This window comes from Megalops cyprinoides, chromosome 2, assembly GCF_013368585.1.
Source record: "Megalops cyprinoides isolate fMegCyp1 chromosome 2, fMegCyp1.pri, whole genome shotgun sequence".
In the NCBI taxonomy this organism is placed as follows: Eukaryota; Metazoa; Chordata; class Actinopteri; order Elopiformes; family Megalopidae; genus Megalops; species Megalops cyprinoides.
In genome coordinates, this window is record NC_050584.1 from 10788013 (window position 1) to 10800998 (window position 12986).

Here is a 12986-nt window from a genome sequence, read left to right on the forward strand (position 1 = left end):
AGGTCTCCAGTTTACCTTGGTGCCAGGGAGACACAGGAACGGGTGAGGGAGGCGAGGCTAGAAAAGGCCAGGCTGGTGAGGGAGCTTCATATGAAACTGTGGTCTTCACCAGGCGCTTCGGTTTGTGGCAGACACAGCTCCACCGGTGGGAAACAGAACTTCCTCTCAGACGTTTGGGACCAGCGAGGAGAGGAGGAAGGGGAGTGGTTCGCCCAGCGGGAGGGCGGGCGCTGATTGGCTGGTCGGGCAGGTCTCAAAAAGCAAGAATCCAGCGGTGGAGCGACAGGGGAACGTGGCAGTTCCTTCCAAAGACAAGACACGATGTCAGGAAAACCCTGACAAAACAACACAAAATACTTTCACAGACGCTGCCCTGCACACACAACAGCTGCACATTAATCTCATCTGATGTTTCAATGTCTTAAACACCAAGCTTTAAAGAAAGCACAAATTCTTGCTATCCAGCTACATGAACTAGTACTGTACATAATATTTCGTGATATATAGCATTTTTAAATAAAAGGAAGATTTTAAAAGTCAAATCTGTCCTCAAGAGAATTATTTTTTCCAGTGCATTACTTACAAACACAGGCAGACCAACGGAAAAAAAAAACAAGGAAAATTTTCTCCATTTTTAGTTCTGTGTCTGTAGAAGCAAGTTTTAAAAAAGAAAGAACATCTATCTTTGGGCCTGTCATCTAGTCCTCATCTAGTTTGTTCCAACTATTTGTATTTTTTCTTTTATAAAGCCAAGCCCTGTAATCAGGCTTGTTTTTGTCTGAGTAGGTGATAGCTGCAGTCTGCTCATGTGAGCTATATGTTTAGGTTTAGGCTGTTTATAGTACTTTATTCAATAGGTGTTAAGACAAGTAAGGATGGGTAAATCTAAAGCATAAATATATTTTAGTAATCCTGCAACTGGGTAGTCCTATCCTGCGAAATACAGGAACAAAAATGCTTAAAAGAGTGGGGAAATGGGGGGAAAAAGCAAAAGGAGTGTTATTCATGGACAAATAGATATCATGAACAAACACGCGTTTAAATGGCATAGCACAACCAGCGTACCGTTCGATCAGGTTAGTGATTTTTTACACATAGCAGGAGTGGATGCATGCACTTTTTCAACATGGCCACGAATATAAACATGTTCTGTTGTATTTAGGTTATTCATGCAGTGCTGTTACAACACTTGCGCACAGCCTAAAGACCTGTTCTTGAACAGAACACAAGTGTTATGGGTGCAGTCAGTTTAACATTGAACTAATCCTGATGAATAACGCAAGCCAATGTCAGCAAAACAAAACAGATCCAACAACTGGGAGATGAATTAAAATAAATATTCCAGCTCCACACAATAACATATACATCTGGCACAAAGAAACATCTCATTGTTTCCTTTAAGTTGTGTGCACTTGCGCACACAAACAAGCCATTACTGTAAAAGAGCTGTGGAGAATGAAAAACAAATTGCATATAGAACACAACCAAAAACGCGGCCGTTGTCACGTCACGGCACTGGCAACACACGACCATGTTAAGAATGTGTCACATCGAGGGTTAGTTTGTTTCCAACATAAGCAGTGGTTACAAAACAACACATGAATGAATGTGCCCAAAACCGAAGCTGACATCTTCAGCGCTCAGAAAGAGACGACGCTGAAGTGAAGTCAGTGTTAAGGATGAACTGAGGGGAAATGAGAAATGATGGAAGAACAATCAAACAGCAACCTGAGACAGCAGTCTGACAGCAACCTATCAGACATTAAAGTTGTTTCTGGGTCCTGCAGCTCCAGCTGACAACTGCCTTCAGGCCCCATCACCTGAGGCAACAAACTCAAAGTCCTCTCCCAGCACTCACGAAGCAAGCCAGTTTTTGTGCTGGGGTCAAAACCAATTCTTTTGCTATGGTTCTGCTGGTTCTTTTTGTCCTCGCTTGGGGAATTTGGAGGAGTCTGGAATCTGCGACCGAAAGAGTCATCATACAGAATAGAAATGAAGTTTTTCTTCGAATGGGCCAAAGGAATTGTAATCTACATCAGCTAACTCCATGTTTGATGTGACGTGACAGAAGAAAACTGACTCAAATTTAAATTTTGTTCAAATTAGTATTAGGATGCTGAACTATTTTCTTGGCAGGAAAGTAAAGAATAACATACCTATAAAGTGAAGGCAAGCCATGAGTCATGTTACTATTACTCATGGAAGTGCACAGGATTATCATTGATATATACCAAGAAACACCCTTATTAAAATTTACAACCAAACACCTGTAGTCTGTGATGACTCTGGGACAATAAGCTCTGTGCAAGTTGCTGAGAGAGTGTTTTAGTGTATACAGAGACTGCATGCACACACACACACACACAGACACACACACACACACACAGCCAACAGGATGTGACCACTGCAATTTCTCTCTCTCTTCCTGGCTATCAGATCAGCTAACTGTGCAGGATTCTCTTCCAGTGTGTAGAATGACTCCTTGCTCTTCACAAACACAGTATTTTGGGAGAACTGAGAACTTACAGCAGTGGGACAAGCAGGTTTAGAGTCCCCAGGGAGCAGTTAGTAAGACAGTGTGGTTCTGGGTAAGAGCATACATACAGAGGAGGTCCCAACCGGGCAGAGAGGAAGAGAGAAAGTTTAGGTAAAGAGATTTGTCACAAATAAGGAAAAAAAAAGAAACAAGAGAACTTGAGGCTTGAAGGACGGATACAGAAGCCTCCAAGAAAACTGTGGTTATAGCCCTCCCTCCACCCAAGGCTGCGGTTATCATGGTATTACCATCATATTCTAAGAAGCAGCCTCATTTAGGGTGTTTTCCCTGTGGAACCTGCAAGAGGAAGAGTGTTTGAGGGCCCGTGAGGAATGCCCTCTCCATCCTTTTGGAAGAACCATCTGTACAATGCAATACCAAAAATATGATCCTATCCTGCAAATTATGAGATCAACTGATTTACAGTAACGTCAAATAGTCTGTGTATCATTCACAAAGTGGGCATTGCTTGTGCATTGCATTGCGTTTGATGTGCATGTACCATTGCCAAAATACTTATTTAATTCACAGGCAGCAGGGAATGGCTATTTTCAATGCCAACATCAAGACAGTTGATTGATAAAAACAATGCCTCCTTTTCAAGAAGGCGGCTGAGGAGTGCATGATGCCAAGACCTGTTCTTACTTTCCTACTCAGCTGCTGAAACACAATGGTGACACGCATCTGCCCTGATGTGGCCTCTTACCAAACAGTAGCAGTTGTTTTTTTCTTAGTGTGGCAAATTTTTGGTGTAATGCCTCCTCATTCACAATGTAATAATGACACTGCGTAGCTGGCCTCATATTTCAAGAGCATTCAGATAACTATTTTTATTTATTATTCTGTTATATATTACCAAATTAGAATTATGCATTTGAAATGTTTTGCTTTTTCACTGACATTTCAAAATTAGCCCTGCATTAGTATTGTGCATGAATGTCAGTTCTTATGTATTTAAGAAATTAAAGTGGTACTCAAAGGTACACAAACACATTTGCCTTTACATGCAACACATTTACCTTCATTACCTTCAAAAACAAGAATTGACAGTACAATGTCATCTAAAATGTAATTTATCTGATTTACTGAACACTGAACCGGTACAATAAACCTGACGATATGACCACAAATGCGAGACACTGTCATTTAATCAGCTTATTATGCAAAAATCTGTGGCAAAACTGTTTGTGTGCATTTACCTCAATGGATCCCTGCAGAGGTTTATCTCCTTCACTCACGCGTCCGTCTTTGCTGAAGCTGGCTTGGCTGACAGAGGGCAGCCTTTTTTCATCCCTGAAGGTTTGCTCTGATAGTCTCTTATTTAGAATCCTGGCAGCATTTTCAGCAAGGTTGTAGCCTGGAGGAGCTGACAGGTCCTGCCTAATGCTCACGACCTCTGGGGTCTTCTCCCCCTGTGTCTCTACAATCAGCTGAACGGGACTAGGGGGCCTGCCCCCGACATTCTTGGAAAACTCCTGAGCCACACTCAGGCCAGGCAGCCTGTTCTCGGCGGGCCTGGCCTCGGTGGGGTGGCAACGGCTGGGGGACCTGGCGAACTTTGGCAAGGCATCGTGGGCCAGCGGCGTGTGGTCGATTATGTTGAAGAGGCTGGAGAGCCCGTCGTTGATGGTGGTGTGAACGGGGCTGTCCCGGGTGGTGGTGGACCGAGCCCAAGCGGATTCGCTGTGTCCCTTCTGGGGTGGCGCTGGGGGGGCCGCCTTGCCGCCAGACAGGTCGGCCTTGGAGGGGATTCTTCGCTGGAGCTTTGGGGAGCCGTATTTCGGAGAGCAGCATTGGCGCTCAAACTTGCTCTGCACGACAGGGGAGAAGGGCATTTTCCTCATGTTGCGGGACGGGGAGGAGATGGGCGTGGAGCCCCCTTTGGGGGTCAAGCACTTGTGGGGACTGCTGGTGAGGTTTCTAAGGGCCTCCGTTTGGAGGCCCACGCTGATGGTCTGGGTGGTCTGGGTCCCCCTGGTGGTGAAGCTGTTGGTCTGGCACGCGGTGTCCTTGAAGTGGCGCTCGACCGGGGTGGAGCGGATGGCGTTCCTCACCGAGAAGGCCACCTCCTTCATGTCGTCGCTCAGGTTCCTCGACAGCTGGAGCCCATGCAGGGACGAGGAGAACCCCACCGTGGGGCAGATGGAGGGCTCGATCAGGCGGGGCCCGCCGTCGAGGAGCTCCTTGTGGTTTTTTGGGAGTTCCCTGGGCCAGCCCCCGAACACCTCGTCCGCCCCTCCTTTGGTACTGCCTCCTTTAGCTTTGGTCAACGAGAACATTAGCTCAGGCTCCACTGCAGGACCCCCGTCGCCAAGGGGGAGGCCCGAGCTGTCAATCTTGCAGTTGCGTGAGGGGCTGCGGAAGACTCGGACCCCGTAGTGGTCCGCCCCTACGCTGCTCCCCGGGGCCTGCTTCTGGCAGTGCTCGGGGCTGCTCAGCGTGTTGGTGGTGATGGTGGCGCTTGTGGTGAGGTACCATGAGTCTGGCTGGAATGGTTCTGAAGTCTGCTCTGCTCTCCTGCCCTCAGGCCTCTCCGCCCAGGCCTCCCGGAGAGCCTCCGGTGGCCCGCTCGGGCTGGGGAAGTCCCAGCGCTTGCTGTTGAACTCCTCAATGTACTTCAGGTCATCTGGTGACAAGGGCGGAGTCACCTCATCCCTCCCACTGCTCCCGTGCATGCCTTTCTCAGGGAGGTACGGAGAGCTGTCCATCAAACGCTGGAACTCACTCATGGAGCACACCGATTTTGCCCTGGGACACAAAATATGAACTGAATTAGACCGAACAGACTTCAACTGGATAAAAAGGCAATTCGTTAACTGTTAAATAGAGGTGCAACTGCAACATCTGTATGAAACTTAAGAAGTGATAAATGTTTGGAATAGGAAAAAGTAATGGTTGTAAAATTTTTAATAAGCATCTCCTCATCTGTTAAAAGTGCATGAGTGAATAATGAGATAAAAAATGAACAGACTTAACTGAATACATGTATACATTAGTACAATTCAATTCAATATTAGTACAATACAATTCCTAACTGAGTTTTAAAAAAATAATCCAATAATTACACCCTAGGGTAATCCACAAAGGGCAGGGAAAACAAATTAAACAAACAACTGCTCACCTCGTATCGCATGATACACATACACAGTATGTACACATACACATACACCAATTCATGCACGTTTTGTTCTATGTATCACAATCAGGTCAATGTTTTTGAATTTCATCAGAAAGCATTTTCTCCACAGCTAATTGAAATAATTATTCATCAGCTCGGTGGTACTACGTGGATCCCCCTCCCTTCAGTATTACAACAATTGTGAAGGAAAAAACAATAATAAGAAGAAAACAAACAAAACCAATAACTACTTCAGTTTAAACCTCCCTTGTCACATCTGGTAATAGAAAGAGCACTAATGGAGCCTGGCAATTTCCTCATGAGCCCGAAATATTTGCTCTGAGAAATTAGCTCATTTTGCACTCCATCATTAACAGTTTCTCCCATGTTCCCACTGCTATTGTTAGAATGGCATCACTTTCATTTCATGGTGGTCAACCCCGGCGTCTGACTAGCCAGCTCACAACAATGTCTACAGAGCTGTTTCAGCAGTGGCTAATACCATGAACAACAAGTGATTTGACCTCTAGCTCAGACAATGCATTCAATGAAGTAAGGCTGAATGATAGCCAGGGAGCCTAGTATCCTTCTAGGGCGGTTTCTGTCACTGGGGTAAAAGTAAACAGCGTGTGGGTCAAAGGTCACCTGAGGAGGCTCCCACTACGGATCTCTTCATCGTGATATGTCAACGGGCCCTTTTGGTCTGATATTTCATTCAGAGCCTGAAAATGGGTTGAAGAACAACAGTCAGTACAACAGAATTACTCACAGAGGTGAAAATCGATGTTTTTGACATCAGCTGATTCATATTTGACATGATTAAGCCCACAACTGGCTGGTTGACCTTTAATAATTACATAACTGCGTCATACCAACATACAAAAAGCAATGTACTAAGCGCTATACTTGTTTTGTGTCATTGGACTTGATCACACTGGATCAAAATGCATTCAAAACAGCACAAAGTTAGAAAGCTGACATGGAGCCATGTTCAAGGGCTAATCTTACACCACTCTTTTAAGTATTATTAATAGATACATATCAGCCTGTAAGTGTATTTTAAAATAATGTTACTGTAAAATAAAAATCAAGTATTTGAAATAAACTTAAAACATAAAGATTACTACAGAAACAAAATTTTAAAAAAAGAGCGGTGAACTGTACATGGTGGATATTGAGACATATGGTGTGGGTTAGAAGATCCTTAAAAACCTGCTCTTGTAATTCATGACATCATCATATGAGATTTGTACATGATTTTCTCATATCCCACTATTTCCCCTATGCTGCAGAGCAGACCTTTCATTTAGAACCACATTCACATTTTAACCCCTCTGAAGACTCCCTTGCCTCGTTTAAACACGGGAACCTCTTTTCGCTCTCCAGGCGGGACGGAGGGAGGACGTTGCTGTCACTCAGGGGGTCCAGAGACAAGGCATCCAGGAACAGGTTCTCCGTGGCTCGGAAACTCTCGCTGGCCTTCAGCCTCATCATTGCGGGCTGATCGTCCAGGGGGGCCTCCGAGTCCGAGAGGGACCGGACCGGGGCGGGGGCGCTGGCACGGGGAGACCTGGGGCACTCAACAGCACGAGGGCTACTTTGGGGAGACAACGCCCCGCAGTCTTCCTCCTTCAGCTCTAGTGGGGCCCGAATCTTCCCTTCCCTCTGCAGCTGAGAAACAAGGCGGGTACACTTAAAATACCACATATTTTCATTCATGAAAATGCCACTAAGTCATTTCATTTATGCTGACATATGAGTTCTATGCCGATGTTATGGCCAATAACCCCCTTAGCTACAGTAACCAAAGAAGTAATTCAGTAGTTGATATATAAGGAAACGTCATGCCATCAATCAATGCAAAAAATCAGAAGTCTTTAATAACAACTAACCAAAACCAAAATAACACATGGACATGCAGGGTCAGGGCAGGTATACAGAAAGTATACTTAGCTATTCCTTCAGTACACGTCTATCCAAACAAAGTAGAACGTTCTTACCTGCCATGTAACTGGAGAGCTTCCGGAGGCTAAATGTCTGTACTACAACAATCCTGACTATTAAGAGAAAGTTTCACATCTACTTTTAGTATGTAAACACCCTGCCCTGCCCTATGAAGAAACACAAAAATATATATGTTGAAAACAATAATAATTTCATGACAAAAGGGTAACCAAGATCACAATTACAACAAACAGCGAACAAGTCAGCTGGGACAACTCTGCCTATACTGACATCCATGTGAACGCAGACACATACAGACCCCACAGAGTATCAAAAACAAACAAGCTAAAAGGACAGCAGCATGTATGATATGAATTTCAAAATATGAATCTATGTGACACAAGAAAGGTGACATTATGTTTTTGGGAAAACTGCTGGAGGTGGTGTAATCCATTATGACATGTTGCAGTGCAAATATGTATTACAATCCTTCAGACTTTAAAAGGTAACTTCACCAAAAATGTAAAATTGAATATCTATGTATTAATATGTGTGTTCCTGCCTACCAGTTCAATTCCCAGGCCATTGTTGTTGTACTCTTGGGCAACACAGTTAACCCAAATTACCTACATGAATATCCAGATGTCTAAACGTGTAAATGTGTCTGTTGAGCGAAAACCTCTGTAATCTCTGTATACTAAAAAGGAGGGCTTATAGCAGCCAATTCCTCCTACAACACGTTCAGAGTGACATTTCCCTTTCTAATAGATATGTTATGAATCGGCACTTGAATAAATACCTTGCAACAAGGCAGTTCTTTTTGCAATGTACATACGAGCTTACAAAGCATGTACAGGTGGCTGTCCAGATACATTTCTTTAATTTAGTAAAATTATCTTTTATATATTCCATCTGTTTTTAGTGGAAATGTTTCATATGTATTAACATTTTAGTTAATATCAATAAACTGAGCACACTCCATCACACTGCCTGCCTCCATTTCCCAGAAAGCACTGTGAAGCCTGTCACACCCCATCTCCCCATCCAAGGCTTACACACTGTTGCTGCTCCATGGATATAAACTGATATTCCACAGAGCAAAACACAAACTAAAACAGTGTACAATGAGTAGCCTGCACCAATTCTGCAATACTACCAAAACCTGTACGCATGCGCCAAAATGGTCAAAATGTTGTTGTTTTTTTTTTTTAGTACAGAGTGGTAACATGGCCTGCAAGTTAGTTGACAACTCTGTAAAGAGTTGGGAGTGATGGAGCAATATATCTTTGGCTTTATAGGATTAGATAGCTTGGGGCATGTTACAAAAACATTATTTAACGTATGTATTAAGCTTGTGCTTTGCGGTATTAAAACAAATTAACATATTTTCAAGATGGATATCCAATGAAGTAAAAGTGAGAAATATTTTTACATTTATGTTGAAGTTACCTGACTAAACACCTGAAGGATATGTAAAGGTAAGCTTATTTCAACTCTTGAATAGAACCAGGAAATTAACAAGTCTCAGAAACGTATCCAAGGAATCCTAAAAGAATGTATCATGACCTCAATCCAAGAATTTAAATTCAGACCGTGTACACAGGAAATTAACTGTACTGAAACTAACCAGATTTCTGACAGATTCATATAATTGCTGTTTTAATTTCTGATTCAACCTCATGACTGCAACTTGGTATCATATGTTTGCACTTTCTTACTGAAAAGAAATATAATTACATTCTCCCAGCAGTTAGTGATTTGCAGTAATAACTTTTTTTTTGTTTGGGCTGTGAAATGATTTCATCACCATTTTCCTTATCTAGGACAACCTGAAAATGACCTGCTTTTCATTCCGCAACGCTAAAATCTGGAGCTGGAATTTTGTTGTTTGAGCTCTTGTGGTAAAGCGTCTTGCTGAAGTGCACAGCCCAAACGCACCATTCGCGCTTTGAGCCCGTGACCCTCTGGTGCTACGCTAAAGCTCACTGTGAGCCTGTCGTACCTTCTCAATGCTGTGGTGCAGCTCCCTCATCTGCCAGTCCCAGTCCTGCCTCTCTCGTTCGAAGCGCTCCAGCAGCTCCGTCCTCTCCCGGCTCCACCTCCTCTCGCCGTGCTGCAGCTTCCAGTGCAGGTCCAAGGTGGCGCTGTGGTTCTCCGCCAGGAGCCGCTGGTGCTCCTCCCGCTCCCGCCTGATCGCCTCCTTCAGGTCATCCCACTTTGGATCCCCGCTCGGCTCCAGCTGCTCAAGAGCGGAGGGGAAAGGCCCCAAATAATTCACACATGGCGTAGGTGTAGGATAACATCACAGCTTTGAGACTTTGAGACTCTTCAAATCATACAGTACTGCATATTACTAGCTATCTGGTGCAAATAACTATCCAGCGCAATTACAGTAGCAGTTTCTTTAAGGGGTAAAACTAGCAGTGCCTTGACTATTAATATGGCCTCTATTTATACCTGGTTGGTAATTTGGGATAAGATGACAGGTTAACGAACATTTAACGGTCCCATCTGTATTCCAAAACAGTCTCCCGTTATAGACAGGCATTTCATGAAGGAAATGAGCCAGTATCAGCCTCCAGATGTCCTTTCCACTGACCATTTCAGTGGGTGGGAATGTGACCAATGTGAGGGGAACTGTGCTCGGTGTAGGCTTCACAGACAAAGCTTAACTCAATCTGTAGATCAATACTGACGTTAATCAGCAGAAAATGTGACTTCAAGAAATGCAAATGCTCCGTTATGCTTTGAAAGAATTGAAAGTGCAAATGCTTGTATCTGGTTCACAGCCTTTGGGAATGTTGTGAAAAAGTTACACAGCAAATCACAATCCAGGCCTTAGCATCAAGCTTAGCTCAGCCTTAAAATGGGGCCTTCTGCTTTCATTCAGATGGAAACCATTTAATCATATGTTTGCTCTCCCCTGCAATAGGACCTTTTTTGAGCTAGGATAAATGAAAATCGTGTACAGCATATGCAACACAGGCATATGGACGTTTGAATGAAATACCAGAGTCGCCATTCTATGCCTCTTCTGTTCATTCCTACAAATATACAGAAGTGATACACTGTGACAAATTTTCCTTGGTGTGAAGGCTTGGGTTCATTATTTCCTTTTTTCGATTAAAGTCCATTTTAACATGAATGCAACTGAAAGGTGTACTGCCACCTTCTGATGTACAAAGCAGGCTGCATGCTGCATCAAAGTTACGCAATAACAGATTAAATCCATAACTGGTGGCTTAAGGAGCCCGTTGACCTATTACGTAAGCGATTTAAACTCATGCATCTGTTCACAACTGCCCTGCTTGACCTGCTGAGACTGAGCAAGAAGATTAAGAACGTATAAGACATTTCAATAGCTGTTCGAATCAATACCTATCACCCTGAGTTGGTGGAAATGACCGTGTTACCTGTACCAGCTATGAATTCATCAGCAGCAGTTGTTTAAGTATACTTTAGGCCAATGTCAAAGATGTTCTGTCTACTAGGGGAGTGTATAGTGGGCACCAATGTCACCCCAGGACCACTCAAGTCTGAACAGTGATTTATCAGCCTTCACTTGAGGAACACTTTTTTTGCTTTGCCTGATAGTAAAAGGCCATTTATCTTTTATCTGTCATCTGATAGGAGGGGACTCTTCAGTCTGCTCTGTTCAGTCAGCCAATGAGGAATCTGACAGCATTAAAAACCGCTTAGCTTGTGTTCAGCACGTCTAGCTCCACCCCACCGGGAGAAATGGGAGCTAGCCCCATCCTTTGCACACGGGTCGGAAGGTACCTGCTGTGCTTTGCTCTTTAGCTCCGCCCACTGCACCTCCCAGGCAGCCTTCTCATTGGCGTAGGTCTGCTGCAGCTGGCTGCGGCGCTGCTCCTCGTCCCGGAGCTCCAGGCGGAACTCCTCCAGCAGCACTCGCAGGCCCTGCAGCACGCGCCGGGTCTCACTGACCTGGAGGGGGACCGGCACGCACGCGCCGTTCAGTTCCCGCACCCTTCACACCGCTCCTCTGCGCCTCTCGGGTCTGGCCCGTTCAGAGTGAGGCAGTGGCGCACGGCTATCTAACCTCATCCTATGCTTACACTCACATAAAAACAACAACTATCACTACTGACTGCACCCCAAAATACAACATAGCAAGTGGGGTTTTATTCTGAGTATGAACTGCATGTTAATGCTGGGGAATGCCACATAAACAGCAACCTGGGCTTAGGGTCTAGTTTATGTGCTCTTAAACTAGACTTAATATCACCAAATTGTCAGACTTTTACTAAAAGCACCTGCACCACTGTTTTCCCGCAAGAGCGTCCATCCTTTTAGCACTGTTGTGAAATGTTTTCGCAATCATACAGACGTTTGAAAAGCTTTATTCGCACAAACTAGCCTTCTGGCCATTTTTATTGCAGTGTGCACGCTCTGCTTTCAGGGTAACTCTGACCCCATACACCGCATTGGCTTTTACAATGAATCATACAAGACCAGCTGAACTACCACATCCCTCAGTCATTACTACAGCTGCATCAGCGAAGCACTCCAACGTTTTTTTTTTTTGGTTTCCTGGATTTACAGCACTTATAATTGCTATGTTTTAAAGAAATAATAATTATTCATGTCATTGTAATGACATGGGAGTTAAATTGCCGAGACGCCCTGGAAGTGAGTCAGTCTGTGTTTGGTTCTGCTCTGGCGGTGACCGTCTCATGTTTCCCGTTTCCTCTGAGGAGGCCCGGAGAGCACTCAGGAACTCCCCTGTCTGGACTCTGCTGAAACCCTAGACTGCGTGGCTGCTGGCAGGAGCCAGACAGGTTATGTATAGAGTGCTGTCCTTGTACACGCATGTGACAGTGGTGGCAGGGCAGAAAAACCACGTTACTGCTGAACTGTATGACGTCCATAACCATGTCCTTCTTTGCCTCTGTTTCATCGGCTTTCAAAAGCGGAAGTCCACCAATATATGGAGTTTAACTTCATCATGCAATTTCAGGTATACACTTGGTATTCTTTTATAAAATAGTCTTAAGTGTTTTAAAAGGGCTCAATTTCATTTCAAATTACGCTCTTAGGAATAAGCTCTGCTAGCAACATTGCTACGTATTTTTTTCGATTGCGTAATAGAGAATGTCATGTAAACTATATTTTTGTCTGAATGAGTTCCAGCGTGGTGGTGGCTTGTATTAGTTATAAATGTAAACTTTGTTTTCTTATCTGTCATTTCTTGCCAATAAGAATCAAAACCACAAAAGACAAGGCAAGAAGACCATTTTGACTCTTTCATACAAAATTTCATACAGAATCTCAATATGTAACTCAACTTCACAGATTTATGTTTTAAAGATTCAGAGCAGGTGCAAACAAACAAATATTTCCCACGTGCATCACACTTCACTCTAT

General features: G+C 44.0%; 1 protein-coding gene across 2 annotated transcripts in view; it reads right to left on the bottom strand.

Moving 5' to 3' along the window:
- Window positions 1-223: 223 nt before the first annotated feature.
- LOC118795733 (microtubule cross-linking factor 1-like) overlaps window positions 224-12986 on the bottom strand; it is a 48317-nt gene continuing 35554 nt past the window's right edge. Inside the window, exons 10-16 of one of the 2 annotated variants that reach the window (XM_036554436.1) lie at window positions 11379-11546; window positions 9601-9837; window positions 7005-7325; window positions 6300-6376; window positions 3736-5284; window positions 2527-2584; window positions 224-302 (exon numbers count right to left, since the gene is read on the bottom strand). In XM_036554436.1, the coding sequence (XP_036410329.1) occupies window positions 2546-2584; window positions 3736-5284; window positions 6300-6376; window positions 7005-7325; window positions 9601-9837; window positions 11379-11546 (2391 nt within the window). In that variant the 3' untranslated portion in view covers window positions 224-302; window positions 2527-2545. Of the gene's footprint in view, window positions 303-2526; window positions 2585-2784; window positions 2834-3735; window positions 5285-6299; window positions 6377-7004; window positions 7326-9600; window positions 9838-11378; window positions 11547-12986 lie in introns of both variants that reach the window. The other variant, XM_036554446.1, reaches the window with a different exon arrangement.